Source organism: Notechis scutatus, chromosome 6 (genome assembly GCF_049901735.1).
Source record: "Notechis scutatus isolate UNSWTSFEM ecotype Mainland chromosome 6, rNotScu1.2, whole genome shotgun sequence".
NCBI lineage: Eukaryota > Metazoa > Chordata > Lepidosauria > Squamata > Elapidae > Notechis > Notechis scutatus.
In genome coordinates this window covers 57653542-57671035 of record NC_142014.1, presented here as the reverse complement: position 1 = coordinate 57671035, position 17494 = coordinate 57653542, and the positions used below count along the sequence as shown (strand labels likewise).

The 17494-nt window shown below is 36.5% G+C and overlaps 1 protein-coding gene across 1 annotated transcript; it reads right to left on the bottom strand.

Moving 5' to 3' along the window:
* Window positions 1-3526: 3526 nt before the first annotated feature.
* Window positions 3527-17265, bottom strand: LOC113430457 (BPI fold-containing family C protein-like). Its single transcript, XM_087969109.1, has 9 exons — window positions 17244-17265; window positions 16582-16693; window positions 14523-14651; window positions 12509-12664; window positions 11476-11539; window positions 8886-9065; window positions 7175-7228; window positions 6908-7078; window positions 3527-3535 (listed from the first exon to the last, which is right to left on the bottom strand). Exons 1-9 carry the CDS (start codon window positions 17263-17265, stop codon window positions 3527-3529), a joined length of 897 nt encoding a protein of 298 aa, XP_087825235.1.
* Window positions 17266-17494: the final 229 nt, after the last annotated feature.

Sequence of the window (17494 nt, the reverse complement as noted above, 5' to 3'; positions counted from 1 at the left end):
AATAGATATAAAAGTGACTGTGTTGCCAAGTTCCCAAATTGTGACCACATGAGTTGAGAAGGCGACTGTCAGAACTTTGGATCTGGATTGTAAGTCCCCTTTTTCAACCATTCAACTTTGAATGGTTGCTAAGTAACCAGTTAGCCAAGGGCAGTATTCATTAAATACAAAAAACAGATTTGAGGTTTGCCATAGCTTGTAGATTTGCAAAAGAAAGAAAAAAGAAAGAAAAAAAAGAAAGAAAAGAGAAAAAAGAAAAAGAAAAAGTTGTGTATCTTTTTGCTGATATCCACATTTTTGCAGCCAAGTCTGGTCGTTGTAGAGTTAACCATTATCAAAGATTTTTCTTACACAGAAATTAAATTCATTTATCATACTAAACTACATTGTGATTTCTTTTTAATCTAGTGTGTTGTAACCATATTAAAAACGTTGGCTTGTTTGAACCCAGGTAACAAATTCAATAAAATATTACATAAGTTTACATGATTTTTTCCACTTCAAGAAGGAAGGAACATAAATAAATAATGGTATTTCTAATACAAAGTTTCTAACAGTACTGCAAAACTCTCAAATTCTTCAACTTTCCTAATTAAATTGTCATTTCACATAATATACTAGAATTAGAAATCTTTTGGCCATATATAACAGGGATAGGCAGAGGAAGGCTGGAGACTACAGAAGGCCACAAGAGGCTATCAAGTGTTATTGTGATGTCCCTGAAAGGTGTGGGGGGGGATTTGGGGGTAGGATTAAGGTAGACTTAGAAGCAGGAGTCTACTGTACTATCTCTGCACTTAATACCATTTTATCTCCTGGCTAAAATCACACTGGTTAATTTTGCCTCCAAAATGGAAAAGCTCCATTTTGGGGCACTGGGGAAACTCATTACTCACTCCTGATATATAGTATAGTTGTGACAGTGTTGGGTCAATATTTTCATCTTCAATTTGTTGCTATCTTAAACCAATGTGCTCTGTGTTTCTGAACTTCTGGTTGAACTATTAAACATTTCATTCACCTATTCGCTCACTCACAAATCCATATTAGCTCTTATGCATTTTATGCATGTATAATAAAACAAAAAGTCAACGTTTGCCTGGAGGTCAAGATCTTCCTTGTTATCGTAGACTTTGAATATCAGTAGAAATCAGCAAGAAACCCTAAGAAGATATACAAAAACATTTTATTGCAGGTTTATAACAGCTTGATTATTAGAAATCTCACTTCTCACTCTTTTGTGAATTGAATTCTAGAAATAAGTAGCTTATGATTGACAAAAAGAAATAAAAACTCATGTCATTGGTATTATGGAGTAACTGCGGGTGAGTTGGGCAGCTGTAAACTGATAAATAATATAACTATTTTAGTTACAGAAGTACAAATTTGTGGATATGTCAGGGGTGGGTTTCTACCAGTTCTGTCCACCTCTGTAGAACTGGTAGCTCTGAAGAGCAGCAGACATAGAACCGGTTCTATGTCTGCTGATGTTTTTGCCCACCCGCCCACCTGGGCTCTTACCTGACCTTTATTTCCTGATTATTTCAACTTCAGCTGCCAAATGAGGCACAGCTGCAGTTAAAAAAGCAGGAAAAGGGGGCTTTTTCAAAGGCTGGTACTATGCACGCAGTGTGCTGATGATGATTTACAGGTGCGCCAGCGCAGAGTGCAGGGAAGCACATCACTGAACCTCGTAAATCATCGAACTGGTAGTTAACCCTGTCGGATCCCACCTCTGAGATATGTGTTATACAATATGTATGTTCGCTCATAAAGGGGCTCTGAATAGGACATACAGAAAACTCATTTATTTGTTTATATCTCAAATTTGGAGTTTCCTTCATGGAGAAACTCACTGTATTGGAAGCGCATGACAACTTTCTGACAAATATCATTTAATCGAAATACATCATCCTAATCATCTTTTATTTTTCCCCATGAGGGTATAAGATAAGAATAGACATTAGCAAATCTTACCTCATAAATTCTAATACTGGGCTTCATAAGAATTATTTGGTCCAAGACAGGCAGAGGAAATCCATCCTTTAGTTTAACTTAAAACAGAAAAAAGAGAGAAATAAAACGATTCAGAGTAGTTATGACTAGAATAGGTTTTGCAATTGCATATGTTCCTTAATCTTACAGTTGAATATGTTGTGTATTATTGCTTGAATATGAACATTTTAACATTTGTTTTATTTTTTATTTTGCAGAAAGTAGTTTCTAATTTCTTAAAGAAATTTAATATTATAGCTCATTTTAAAGACAGAAAAGGCTTTGAGATACACATTTTTGCAGTTGTCATTCTGTGTTTGGATTCCACTGACTTTGGTTGCAAATACAGCATGGACAATTGTAGTGATAGGTAGTATAGTACTGATCACATGAATGGAATTGATATAAATCTGAGTAACTGTTATACAGGGATAAAAACCTAAGCTATATAACCGATACATTTTAACCACCAGTCTTAGAAGTTCTTGATTACCCCTCCACCCTGGTGTTGGATTTTAACTTTCTTTATGGCTGTGCTGGCTAGACTTTACAGGATTATTTACAAGTCTTTAGTATTTTAGAAGCTGGCTTAAAAACAAAAGTTGTTAAAGAAAGAGAAATTGAGAAGAAGAAAGATGAAGCTGCACTTACAATTGGCTGCTGGAATTATTCCAATTCGTAAAATGTAAGACATGAAATTATCCAGAAGTGAGGCCTGCAATGTAAAACAAAGGTTGACTTTTCTCCAGGAAGAGAACTGGGATGACAGTGTTTAAACAGGATTATTTATTTTTATCAGTATATCAATGGGTGATATATTCTACCAGCAAAGTGACCTGATGTTATATACAGAAGGCAACTTACTAAGTTTCCTAATAATTTTTAATTATTTAGTCTGCAAATTATTTGTTTGCAATTTTTGCAGCCCTTCTCTAAACCCTATACAATATTATATTTGCACATTATTTTATTTGCATATTTTTATTTAATAAGATTTCTCATAAACCTGGTTCTACTATTTGTTGCAATAATTTACGCATTACTGAAATAAATTATCTTGAAAATGAAGCATCAATTTCTTATGGAAGAAAATTCAAACTCCTAGCCTGAAGCATGCTGCTGAATCTCAAGAGTTGTATAAAATGTCTCTGTGTGACTGTGTATGTGTGTGCCTGTGTCAGAAGGACCCTAAAGATGCAGTATGCTACAAACAGTCCAGTGAAGAGTGAATATACTCAATAATAATACAACAATACTAACTACCTATAGAAAGATAGAAAACAGAAAACTATGAAGAGGTACTCAATGCAGAATCTAAGAATGGTGATTGAGTGGTAAAATTCCAATCAGTCTTTTTTCTCACAAATTCCTTTTTCATTTTTTAGATATAAAACACTATATAGAGAAATAGTTCTCAAGAAAATAATAGAGAAAGGGGGCAATCGAACTGAAATATTATTGGAAAGAAAAGTTAAAATTAAAGGAAAAGAAAAAAATGGGATCAATCATTAGGACAGTATATTTATAGAATTTAATAGTTCTATGAGGAAAATTTAAAAGGTAAAAGAATATACTTTGTAAGCAATTCAGTTCTATCTGCTACAAGTTGCACCTGCTAATTTTTACGAGAGGCTGAAAGTTACCTCAAAGAATCCAACATTGGATTGAGCCAAGGAGATGTAGAAACTGAAAGAAAGAAGACATAATGCAGAGATTACTATACATGACCAAAGATAATAATGTCAGTGTGGCATTGCTGATGGGTTGTTGGTCTTGGATCAGAAAGATTGGGATTCAGATTTCTCTCAATGACTTTGATCAATCACACTGGGGCAATCCATACTTCTTATTTGCCAAATGCGCGGACAACCCAGCCGTTGTTTCAGGAGACCAGGCAGAGATGATACCATCCTTAGCCCACCTCTAGGCTGCTGGTAAGGCAAGCTCATCCCATGTTTGTAGCCTTCCTTCCTTCCTTCCTTCCTTCCTTCCTTCCTTCCTTCCTTCCTTCCTTCCTTCCTTCCTTCCTTCCTTCCTTCCTTCCTCCCTTCCTCCCTTCCTTCCTTCCTTCCTTCCTTCCTTCCTTCCTCCCTTCCTCTGTCCCTTCCCACCAGTAAGTTGTTGAAATCCGGGACTTTTAAAATAGATGTCCTACCTGTCAATGAATACTTCAGCTTTAACCATAACAACACAAGAGCACACAACAGATACAAACTCAAAGTAAACCGCACCAAACTTGATTGCAGGAAATACGACTTCAGCAATAGAGTGGTCAATGTCTGGAATACTCTACCCGACTCTGTAGTCTCTTCCCCAAACCCCAAAAACTTTAACCTTAGACTGTCTACTATTGACCTCACCCCTTTCCTAAGAGGTCTGTAGGGGCGTGCATAAGCGCACCAACGTGCCTACCGTCCCTGTCCTATTGTTTCTCTTATTCTTTTATTTTTCTTATATGTACCCATTTCATATATTCACAACTATGTATACACTTGTACTTATTATCTTGTAAACAATTGACAAATCAAATAAATAAATAAAATAAAGATTCAGCAGAGAGTGTATGGCATCTTATCACCTTTTTTCAAAACAGGGAGGTTCTTACTCCTAAGTTTTTAGCTGACTAAAATTGACAAGTTTTGTCAAGTTTCCCCTCTTGAGCCACCTGAGCTGAAAAAGTTTTTTTTAAAGGGTTTGCAGTGGAATAATGAAATGTGGGAGATTTTTTGTCTGTCTTAAACTGGGTGTAATTGATGAAAGTTCAGCCATAAACCATAAGTTTATTTTTTACATACAGTAAAATTTTAATTACATCTTGTTCTTAAATTCACAACTGAGCTATGTACTATCACAATTACTCCAATTGTTTAATAATGATTTTTTGTACAATATTTCCATCAATACAGCCATATAGTCATATCGAATCCCAGAAATTTGAGCCCCTTTCTAAGCAACCAAGACTAATCTTAACTGCATTTTCCTTGATAAGAGTTAAAGTAATTCATCATGATTCAATGTGAAAGAGGTAAAATATGAGTTGGCCACAGTATTCCATGTATACTGCAAAAGCTTCTTTCCTACATTTACATATTAGTCTTCCTCTATCTGATGTACTCTATTTAATAAATTCAGTTCCATAATACCATTGCAGAATTACCTTTTAATGTTTATTTTAAGCTACCATACTTTTAAATACTAGATTAATCAATTTAAGCAGCTTTTGGGATACAATGGATTAAAAATCTAACGAAGGTTTTTACCTGTTCAAGCACAATGTAGTTAGCAACTTCTGGTTAAATATAATCAAATCTGCATGAGTTCTGGTTGTCTGTGAAAAAGAAAGGTTACTATATAATAAGTAATTCTTTTACAGTTACACAGCTGCTGTACTAGTATCTGGGAAAGACCTTGGAATTTGAGGCAAACTGAACACTGCCTAAAGAATGGTTGGATAAGAGACAGCATAGCCCCCTGCTAAATACCAGATGGGACAAGAGGCTCTGAAGGGACCCTCCCTAATGTCTTGGACTATAAATGAGATAGTGAGAGAATTGCACTTTCAGACATGCAAGATTGAGGTCAGCCTTACCAGGTAGATCAGACAGGAAACACAATCAGATAAGTTAAATTTACTTTATTGTAAAGCTACATTAATAGAATCTTGCAACTCTGAAAATTCCTTCCTTCTCTTTAAGAGTTCCTGCTGGCTTCCCAATTTACTTTGCTTATTGAATGCTTGCAGGGAGAAAATCAACCTCAGTCCAAGCCTGCCAGCCAGGTAAGTGACTGCTGTCAGGTGAGGGGGGTGGGGGTGAAATGACGATATGTGAGAGTGCATGAGAGGTGCCACATGGGTCAGGAAAGATATACTGGTGTGCACAAGAGATTCCAGGGTTGGTTCGGACAAATGAGGGGATCACATAAGTCAGGAAATGTGCACAGAGATGCATGAGAAGGGTAGGGCCTGCACAGAGATGCAGGTGAGGTAGGGCTTGCATGGTGTTAAATGGGCACAGATAAGGAAGGAGCAGGACTCAGGAGTGCGAAGAAACTCTTTATTTTAAAGCCGGAATCAAAAGCCAACAAATGCGGTAGGCGCCAACTTTTATAGCCGGTGCTGTCCAACATTTCAGCCACTGACGGGGATTCAATTCTTCCCGCCAGCCGCTGAACCAATGAGTGGAGTCTGACATTAGACTCCACTTTGCATATCACGTAAACACATGTAAATACAGCGTCATGCATATTTAACACACAGGGGACTGCGTGGGTCAAGAAAGGTGCCATATGAATCAGGAACTACACACTGGGGGAAAGCATGGGCTAGAAAGGATGCATTTGGATGCTTAAGAAGTGCACATAGATTGAGGAAGATGCATGGGGGACAGAACAGAATGCATGGAGGTCCCTTCCTTTCCCTAGTGCTGCTGCCAGGTAGAGTAGAGACTGAGAAATTGCAAGAGTGGCTGGGAAACTGTCACAGAGCGGAATGTTGAAAAGGAGGGTCATGTGACTGCTAGAGCAGCCTGGCAACTGAAGCAGCCAAACTTTCTCAAGTTTCATTTTATTTTATTTGGAGAAGTTAGAAATGAAAGCATTAGCTATGAACAACATGTAATTTTTCAGTGACTTTCGAATAATATAGACAGAAATAAGCCAGTTGTTTTGAACTTTAACTTTCATCAGGGCAAATGAGGCAAAATAATGTAGTTCTAATCTAAAACATCTGGGTTACTTATAGTCTGTCCTTAGAATAGAGTTAGTTATGAGATTAATCAGAGAACTATTTTATAGTCAACATCCAAGCACTGGGACTCTTAGTCTGAGTAAGATGAAAAATTTGCAGGATGGCTCGTAACTTCACATATTTATACAAACAGGTCTAGAGAGAACTGGATATTGTAAAACTTACTATGTTCAAGGTGAACATGGATTCAGTGGTTGAATTTGGCATCTTTGCCAATACTTCCATAGAAGCAGAAAACTCCAGAATGGATTTATTGTCATGCAGACTAATCACGGGTGCATCAATGATTCTTAAGTTCATAATTACTGGAAGTGGCTTTGCATAAATATGAGAAATCTGTAGAGTTTAAAAGTAGAGACCAAGTTTCAGAAAAATTAAAACAGGGTTTTAAAAATGCAAACAGCAAGTTTCAAAGAAATAAAAAACACTTACAGTGGGAATAATGCTATTCAATGCATCTGTGGTTAACTTGAAATAAGAAGCAAGCTGTAAAATGAAATGACATGTTAGGTTATCTTACAAAAATTGTGTGCCTTTGTATGGACTTAATTATCTGGAGAGACAATGGTCTTCCTTTCACCTAATGTGTTCCAACAGAGGCTGGACAGATCAATAAATAAAAAAAACAAAAAAAAAAAAAAAAAAACAAAAATAAAAAAAAAAAAAAAAAAAAAAAAAAAAAAAAAAAAAAAAAAAAAAAAAACCCCCCCCCCCCCCCCCCCCCCCCCCCCCCCCCCCCCCCCCCCCCCCCCCCCCCCCCCCCCCCCCCCCCCCCCCCCCCCCCCCCCCCCCCCCCCCCCCCCCCCCCCCCCCCCCCCCCCCCCCCCCCCCCCCCCCCCCCCCCCCCCCCCCCCCCCCCCCCCCCCCCCCCCCCCCCCCCCCCCCCCCCCCCCCCCCCCCCCCCCCCCCCCCCCCCCCCCCCCCCCCCCCCCCCCCCCCCCCCCCCCCCCCCCCCCCCCCCCCCCCCCCCCCCCCCCCCCCCCCCCCCCCCCCCCCCCCCCCCCCGCCCCGCCCCCCCCCCGCCCCCGCCCCCCCTATTTACCAGCATTCTTTAATTTAACTCCTTAAATGCATTTCTCTGTTTTTTAAAAAAGAATATACTGATTCAATTTTCTTACTAGCAAATAGAGTTTGCTAAACCTTTATTCAGAAATACTTGTTTAATAGAAGCCTTTAGTACACATGATAGCCATTAGCAAATTAAGCCTGCAGAATATTATTTCTATTTTCATTTGGAGGTAGAAAATATAATTAGCAAGGAAAAGGGAGGAGGGAGAGGGAGAGAAAGTTTGATGAGCAAAGATGAATTTGGAGAGAGCCTTGTGTATAACTCCCAGATTTTTAGCTGTTTTTAAATTAAACCCAGAAATATTAAGGTATAGGAGCTATTAAATAGTTCTGTACTAAGGTTTCCACAAATGAAAGCAAGTCATTAGATTCCACCCCAACCTCAAGATATTACTAAAGATTAAAGCTTGATGCCATTTGGAATTCCTTTGAACATCAGCCAAGAGGTGCTGTATGAGCTGTCATCTGATAGAATACACTTATAAATAAATAGATGTGTTGGAATTACAAGTTCCAGAATCCCTATACTTCAGAATGTAGTTGTCATGGAAAAAATTCCAGAGGGCTAATAGAGTATGTCCATACAAAGTCAAGAGATCAGACAGATGTGAAGGAAAAAAATGGCTCATATTACTAAGAACAATTTGCAACTCCTAGAGGCCTTTCTAGGGATGCCTCTGAATCCAGTTTTCCATGACAAATCCCTTCTTCAGCCAGTTCTCTTTGGCAAAATGAAGTCCTTCTCTACATTAATTCCTATCTCATGCAGCCTTATGAACGTTTGACCAGAAGTACTGTCCATTCAATCCTGAGTAGACAGAAACTATATCTGTGATATTTGTTATCCCTACTGCCAATCCCTAACTTGCTTTTGTTGCCTTTGTTCCCACTTACTTTCAGGCTCCAATTTGAATGTGTCATAACAAGGACTAACATTCTGCTCCAGCCCCAGCACTGTTCAGGACAATTGAAGTCTCACTCACTCATGAGCTGGAGAGGGGGATGAAGGCAATGCCATGGAAACAAAGCAGAAATACATAACATCCCTTTCTTTGAAACAGCATTTTGCACTTACCATTTCCTCTTGCTCAGCAGAGATAGTAAAAGCCCCAGAAGTGTAGTAAGCCACTGAAGCAGACTGCAAGAAATATTCTGAGATTCCTATATAGAACATGGAGTTGTTTTCATTCAGAAGAACAAAGGGAGTTGGCTTGAAAGGGGGCTCTGTGATTTCTTCCACTGAATAGACAGTTCCCTAAAAAGAATTTCAGAAATGATATCATAGCTTGCAAACCTTGACCTTTAAAACAGTTTTCAGGGAACCAGATCATTGAAACACATCCTTGAAATTAAGAGCACAATGCAATAAGACATATGGCCAGAACACTGAGTACAGTTCTAGGACCCTAAACATAGAAAACTCAAAGTCAAACATTTAAAAAGAAATAAAAGTGAACTGTGACTTAAAGCAGTGCATATAGACGTCCCTGAAATCTTGGACTTGGATTTCGGCTTCACAACTTGAAACAACTGTTGTCACTGGCTAGAGTAGGAAATCATAGGCGCAGCAAAAATAGCACTAATTAATATATTTAAATGTCTCTTTGATATGGTTTGCCATCAAAGTTATTGTTGGGACAAAATGATGCTTGTTCCTTCAAGTGAACAACAGACATATTATAATGCAATTTCAGAAAATATACACTATAAATATATTAGACTTTACCTTTAAATCCAAGTTAATTGATGATTCCAAGATAGTTGAAGAGTTTATCAGGGAATAGTCTATTACTGCAAAGTTATCAATATGAGCTTGGACTGTTGGGATATGGGATAAAATTGTCAGGATTAGATAATGATGTTTAATGACAATAGATAGGATGCAAACTAGTTCTGATAATTTTTTTTTTTACAAAGGCAATGGTACTAGTACAGGAGACTGCTTGAATAGTTATTGTAAAGCTATATTTTCAACATAACCCTAACCATATTTACTCAAGTATAAGTTTGCAAAATTTATGTATTTCTGCCTTATAAGTTCATTTAGCATCAACCATAATTTTGGTCTTTCTGGTGAGAATGCATCCTCCAGAATGTTCTACCAGAACAAGCCACCTCTCATTCACCATCTAACTGATTCTTTCTGTATATTGAAGCAGGTTGGACTAGATCTGGGTGTCCATCCTGACTCTACAATTTTATGATTCTATAAAACAAGCACCAATTATTATATTTTAATTATGCAAAAGTACCATTCTAGCCATCATTTTTATTTTCAGAAACTCAACAATAGCATGGTGAAACTATTCCATCATTAGTTTACTATAACTGAAAAGTTTCATAAAAACTAAAATCATTAGTTCATTTTGTCAAAATAACCCAGAAAATATACCTGGATATTGGCTGAAGTCTTTATTAATCTTTTGGATCACAAAATTCACTTGCTGACACAACTATAGGAATGCAAGCAAAAATAATTATTCTAGTCGATGTTTACTTATATGTTAGTAATAAGATCTTCCTAAGACTTCATAAGTCTGTATATCTATACTTATATCTTGCTTTATCCTATATTTGAAGAATAGTGATTTTAAAAATCCATCCATATTTGAATAAATTTGTTGTAATCAGTTAAATACATAACTGATGTACTATAAATCTCACTCTAATGCTTTGTCCCTTGTCAATGAAATCTATAGAAACAAAGCAAAACAGAATGTTTCTGACAAAGATCTAAGCATGGCCCCAGATATCTTTCAAAAGGAAGAAAGCTTTATAATTCTGAAGCATCTAAAGCCTGCTTGACAGAGTGAATACACTCATTCATTGAGTGCCTCAATATAGTCAGAGTGAGGCAGAGAATGTAATGTGCAACAGCAATCCATAAATAAAAAATGATAATGATTCTGATGATTATGGAGCTGAACAACAAATATCCCAAATGAGATATTTGGAATATTTCAAGTAATGTATTTTAAATGTATGATCTCATCTTTTGGTATAGTATATATGTGATGAAAATAAAGACAAGAAAATATTTTCTATAGATGTTTTAAATAAATAACACGTACAGTAATTTGAAATATATTGAACCTATTTTTTAAGCCACTGAAGGGTCCTTATCTTCCTGTTCTACTATAAGATCTAAGCAAAATAAACCATGCCTAATTTTTTTATACACACATACATGTATATATAAATATACATGTTTATAAGCGCACCAACGTGCCTACCGTCCCTGTCCTATTGTTTCTCCTATTCTTTTATTTTTCTTATATGTACCCATTTCATGTATTCACAACTATGTATACATTTATACTTATTATCTTGTAAACAATTGGCAAATCAAATAAATAAATAAATAAATAAATAAATAAATAAATAAATAAATATAAATCCTATTTATTCAAGTGAACATTGCCTTATGAAGACATTCATTGCCACATTAAACTACCTTTTATAGTTTCTAATTGGTTAGTTTGGAAAATGTCTTTGTGGTAATTTGTGCATGTAAATGGTACACAACTTGCAAACTGCAAAATACTTATAACATTTTTGCATGTATTAAGGCTTTTGCTATTTATATAATTTATTTCAATAAACACATTTTTAGAAGAAATTGGATATAGGAAGAGAACATTATGAAATAAATCTTTGTGGCTTACATTTGTGGCCAGCATGCTACACAGAGATGTTACCAGAGAAGCAATAGAGTATGCATACAGCCATCTGAAATAAAGCAAGATTATTATTAACTTGTGTTAATTAAATTTTCTATGTGTGCATCTATTATATGGGGAAATCAATCTTAATCAAAACTACCCTGTTTCTCCAACAATACAGCCTCCCCCAATAGGAAGTCCCAGCATGTTTTATAGGCATGAAATGAAATTAAGCCCCTCCCCCAAATTAAGGCCTATATTAAAACATGCAAAATGGGGGAATTGTGGGGGCTTGCCGTTAGGAAGTACTTTTGTTGCACACCAGGATATGGTGCTGCCTGCGTTGACCCCAATACGAAGTGCCCCACCAATGCCGAGGTCAACATCCAAGCCGTCGCCGCCTGCCCGAAGATGCAAGGGGCGGAATTAAGTCACTCCCGAAAAGACGGCCTAGCCATTTTTTCGGGCTCAAAAAAATAAGACCCGGCCTTATTATATGAGAAACACGGTAGATGTTTAAACAATTCTGGATTTTTTAAACTGATCCTCGTATTTTTTTTATGGGGGCGGGGGGGAAGCAGCTGTAATATTCTTGAACATGATTGAATCATAATTGAAGTCCTACACCAGTTTTCTACTAAATGTTTCCCAATTTTTACTTAGAATATTTATTGAAAATAAATCTGAAAGGTGTTTTTTTTAGTGAGAAACTGCTGGTATACGTTCGAGATTGAAGCCCTATGACTTATATTTCCTGATACTTATTAAAACCATTAGACATATTTTTCCTTCTTAATCAAATTAATCACATGTATTTGTTCAGTCAATTATGCTGGACCATCAGAAGTGAGTCTCAGAAATCTACAGTAATTACTAAGCTTGCTTTCTGTAGTATAATGGAATATATTATTTGTATTATTTGCAACGGTAAAAGCTACACATACCAGTGTTTAAAAACCGATAATCAAACTGTTTGAGGGATCCTAAAGTCAATACTTGTAAGTATACTTTTTAATTAGAACATTTTCCACTGTACCTATAAGAATGATTCAATTTGATGTCCATATCATCTACTTCTCCTTTACAGGTCTCAAGCGACAATTTTAAATGACCAAATATATTCTGAGACACTTTTACAATTGCTGTGAGATTTACTCCTGAAATGAAGACAGCCCCACTTCCAGAATCTTTGCTGTGGACAATAAAACACAAATGCTCATTTTACCCTCTTATTCTCAAGAAAATGCCAGGATTGCTTTAGAATTACATAACAAAATAACCTCTAAGATTAAACATAAACATATAATATAAAATATACATGTCTAATAATCAAAGTAAAAATACATGTATAACAGATCTAATCATCAAAAATTAAAAATTCATTCTTATCTTTCTCAAACAGGAATTCAAAGGTTGTCTCTAAATAGAAACAAAGCAAGATAAGGGTTTGTCTTTCATCAAAGGAGTCAGTTTTGTCTGCAGGTTCCATTGCCAGTTCCATTAATTCCACAATCCACTCTTCAGTTGTGGGAATTTGTATATCTTTCCACTTCTGATTGCTTAAATTGTATATTTTATATGATGTTTCTGCTTTTTTGTTTTAATCTTAGACTACTTTATTATATATTTCAGTATCTGTACTGAAAAAAGTCAGAAATCAACTTTTTCTTTTTAATTTTCTTGTTTTTTTAACTTTGATCCTCCCATGTTTCCTTTTATTTTATATTTTTTTTCTCTTTGAAATTTAATAAAGTTAATTAAAAAAAAAAAAAAGCCAGGACTGCTTATACTGAAGAACATATGAAGATGGGTTCTTTTTAGCAGGCAACATAAAATTTTCAAAGCCTGCCTTCCAGATGCATCACAACTTCAATCATTTCCTGCTGACATCTCTGGATAGCACTAAGTTATGGAAAGTTGATGCAAAATCTAAGCTATGCCTAAATACACCAGAAGTACCTACCAGAAAGGCAATTCCACCCACTCGAAACAATGTACAGGTAGTCTTCAATTTATGACCACAATTGAGCCCAAAATTTCTGTTGCTAAGTGAGACATTTGTTAAGTGAGTTTTGCCCCATTTTACAACCTTTCTTGCCACAATTGTTAAGTGAATCAGTGCAATTGTTAAAGTTAGTAACCCGATTGTTAAGTGAATCTGGCTTCCCCACTGACTTTGCTTGTCAGAAGGTGGTCAGAAACTGCAAGTGTCATAAATATGAGACAATTGCCAAACATTTGAATTTTGATCACGTGACCATAGGGATGTTGCAATGGTCATAAGTGTGAAAAATGGTCATAAGTCACTTTTTTCAGTGCCATGGTAACTCTGAATGGTCCAGTAAATAAATTGTTGTTAAGTCGAGGACAACCTGCAACCTCCTGAGATTTATTCAGTGGGCATAGACCTGCATTCTTCCAAATTGGTTCTATTTAAGGCAGAATAAGATCATTGTCTTTGGTTACAGATACTGAGGGCAGTGGGATGCAATTGCTCCCCTTAACTGCTTGCTCTCCTTACTTACTCTCTCTCCCTATTTTCGATGTGAGCCTGGATAAAAGTATCTTTTTAATTAATCCAGGGTTTCCTATTTGCCTGCAAAAATCTAGAAGTTGGAGTTTTTTAGGCTTAAATATGTCTAAATATGTATTTCTTCAAGAGGCAGGCTGTCTTATCTTGCAAGAAGGAAGAAGTTTTTATCCCTTTGCAACACCCTTCAAGGAACTCAAGAAGAAGCACATAACCCTAATTTATTTATTTTATTTTGCAATACTGGTGGATTTTTAAAATTGAAATATAATTATGCATTGTGGTTGTCTAGTATGTTCACCAGTTTTGGTTCTTTCATCCTTCTGCCTTGACAATGTCCCTCCTGATTCAAACAGCCACTTTGGGGAACATTTTTTGACAGGACCACAATGGAATAAAAGATTTGCATTTCCACCTCCCCTTCCTGGAACTGTTATGTGTACTTTATAAAATGTATTCAAGCATTTGAATTTGTAAAGCTGACATAGTATTAATATCTTGCCTTCATTATTCCACTTACAATAGCCAGGTCTCCATGCTCCAATCTGCAGTAGCTATTGCTGAAGCATTTTCAACTAATAGTTTAATCCCAGTTCCAGAGATGAGAGACAAGGATGTATCGGGAAATTCCATGTTATCAATTCTTATCCTGTCGAACACCAAAATTATGTTAGCTTGAGTTAAACCACAATCCATGAATATAGGTAAGGCTAGCAGGAATAGTATAACCCACCATCCAATTTCTGGTGAAACACTAAGCACTTACAGATTTTGTATCATGCACTTATATTGTTTTCCCTAGCACTGTAGAACTTGGTGGACTCTACAGGTGATTTTTTTATATAACACTAACCAAGCTACATTTATTTATTTTATTATATATGTACACTGCCAAGCTTATGACTTTGGGTGACTTACTCTATAACTATATAAAACAAAGATAAAGATAACACACATTTTTTCATACAAACATATTATTTTTCAGTGATAAGCTCTTGCTTGCCAATGGAGACCGAGTGGAGCAAGTGGCCAGTTTGAAGTTTCTGAGTGTTACCATAATAGAGGACCTGACCTTGGGCGCACACATTGCAGCATTGGTCAAAAGGGCCCAGCAGAGATTATACTACCTGAGACTTCTCAGGAAACAACAACTGAATGAAAAAACGCTGGTGACCTCTACTGCTGCATCATAGAGAATATTTTAACTTACTGGACCTGTGTATGGTTTGTCAATTGCACAGTAGCAGATAGGACAGTGCTCCAGAGGGTTAACATCATTGCCCAGAGGGTCATTGGTTGCCCTGTCCCCTCTTTGGAAGAGCTTTATAGCTCCCGCTGCCTTAAGAAAGTTCAAAACATTCTTGAAGATCCATCTCATCCTGGGTATCCTGTTTTTTGAACTATTATCATCTGGCAGACAGTACAGGATAATAAAAAGCAAGGACAAATAGACTGAAAAGCAGCTTCTATCCCAGAGCAGTTACTATATTGAATTCTACTGTATAGTGCAATATTAATCCAATATCGGGGTTTTCAATTCAATTGTATAGAATGTGAAGGTTGTGTGTTTGTGTTTTATTTTTACAGTTATAATGTACACTGAAGATGGTATTTAATTTCATTGTATGAAGTGCAATGACAATTAATCTAATCTAATCTAATATCACAAATGAATGCTAAATATCTATTGAAATTCTAAATTGTCCAGATCAGGCTTATCCCATGCTTGTGTTTTTCAAAAGGCAACTGGACTTTCCTGAGTCCTGCAGTTGTTCATGTGATGATGATGTTGCCGATCACAAGAGCAAGAAAGCCCAGTTGCCTTTTGAAAAGCACATTTGGATCACAGTATCACAGGTAAGATGCTGACTATTCACTTCTCAAAGAGTCTCCCCAAAAAACTTAGTTTCCAGTTTCCAGAAGATCAGTTATAATTCAACCAGGAGATTTAGAAAGAATGCTACCCTGGGAGACTCATCACTTGATAGGGTTTTTTTGTATATTCTTAAGCACTTGGACATATTTGTGTAAGAGAATAACTAGGCCTTCTGTGTTCAGTGCCTGAATATATATTGCTCTGTGTTGTTGAAATCAAGGCTGGGTTTGCTCAGTTAGTGACTCAAACATGGCAGCAGTTTAATCTTCTACCATCCTTTGAGATTACCGGCTTAGTTTTATAGAGACTAGAAATGGCTGTTGGACCTTGCCCATAATAGAAAGATAAGAAAGGCATCTTACTAAATTGGGCTATGTGAAACATCAATCAGAAACTGGGAGATGGCTACAAGATGGTCATACCAGGTAATCTCTTCAATTGGAAACCAGATTCCAATAAGTGCAGAAAGAACGCCTACATTCATCCATCCATTTCAAAACTAAAGTTGAAAAAAAAAGATCAGATGGGTTTTCTGGGTGTAGTAAAGAACTATAACTTTGAGAAATCTGTATTAAAACAGTGCTTGCTCACAGACAGGGTTGTGAAATTAATAGGTGCATATTGCCTAAGAGGGATAGAAAACCATCGGTAGTACTTAACACTGAGCTATACTAAAGAGCCCTGTTATGAAAACATTTCTTACTTTGAAATTGTGTAATTGAGTGCAAAAAATCCATATGTAGATTCTCCATTCCAGTCTTCAAAGGTCTTTTCCTTTAATTTCTGCTTCACAAGCTCTACTCCAAATTGATTACCTATAAGCAAAAATGATATAGGTCACTGAAATAGTAATTTATAGAAATTTGCATTACTTCTTATTCTGCTTCTCTGTTTTTATCAGTCTGGAGTGATTGCTAGGAATGACTTATTGCATTTTAAGTTACAAAAACATTTTGAAAATGCACTGGTCCATCCTATGCAGAATACTGTTAAAGATCTCCTTACAGTGATTGAGGGCCATGCATTATTTTATTACTGAATAATATAATGACACAAAAGTTTGGATAGTGGGTATTGCAGTACTGGAAGCAGAAGAGAAAATAGTAGAGAAAATAACAAAATATAGAAATTTACAAGAAAAGTAAAAAAAAAAACTGTGGCAAAAGAAAGCAAAGAGAGTACTAATAGTAGTAGGTACTTTGGGTGCAATCCCAAAACAGTGGAGGGCCAGTTATTAAAATTATATGCTGCCAATTTTGCCAAAGTTAAATCAACCACTTGAACACCATCAGCAATGGCAAAATCACCATCAATCAATTGCAAAAGACAGCTTTACTTGGAACAGTTTCCATCCTGTAATGATACCTTTAACACCTTTAAACAACATCCTATCCCAAGTCTTTGGAAAAGACTCAATAGGTGGATAAAAATGCCAAATCCAGCCTAACATCTGGCTGATTGTGTAACCAATTATTATAATATCCCACCCTTGTTGTAGGAACTTAGAGGAAATTTCCTCTTAAGGGGAAGATAAATTGTTTATTGACCTTAACTGGTACCATCACAGTTGGCATTTGGTTCAACATCTTGATTAAACGTCCTCTGGTGCGCTTGTT

Bases quoted from the DNA above. Each gene is read 5' to 3' on its own strand.
- LOC113430457 (XM_087969109.1), bottom strand. From the start codon at position 17,265: ATGTTGTTTAAAGGTGTTAAAG. The intron at 7,229-8,885 runs GTAAGTGCAAAA...TTCATTTTACAG, and splicing joins CTGCTGAGCAAGAGGAAATG to CTTGCTTCTTATTTCAAGTT. The intron at 7,079-7,174 runs GTAAGTGTTTTT...TAAACTCTACAG, and splicing joins TGAATAGCATTATTCCCACT to ATTTCTCATATTTATGCAAA.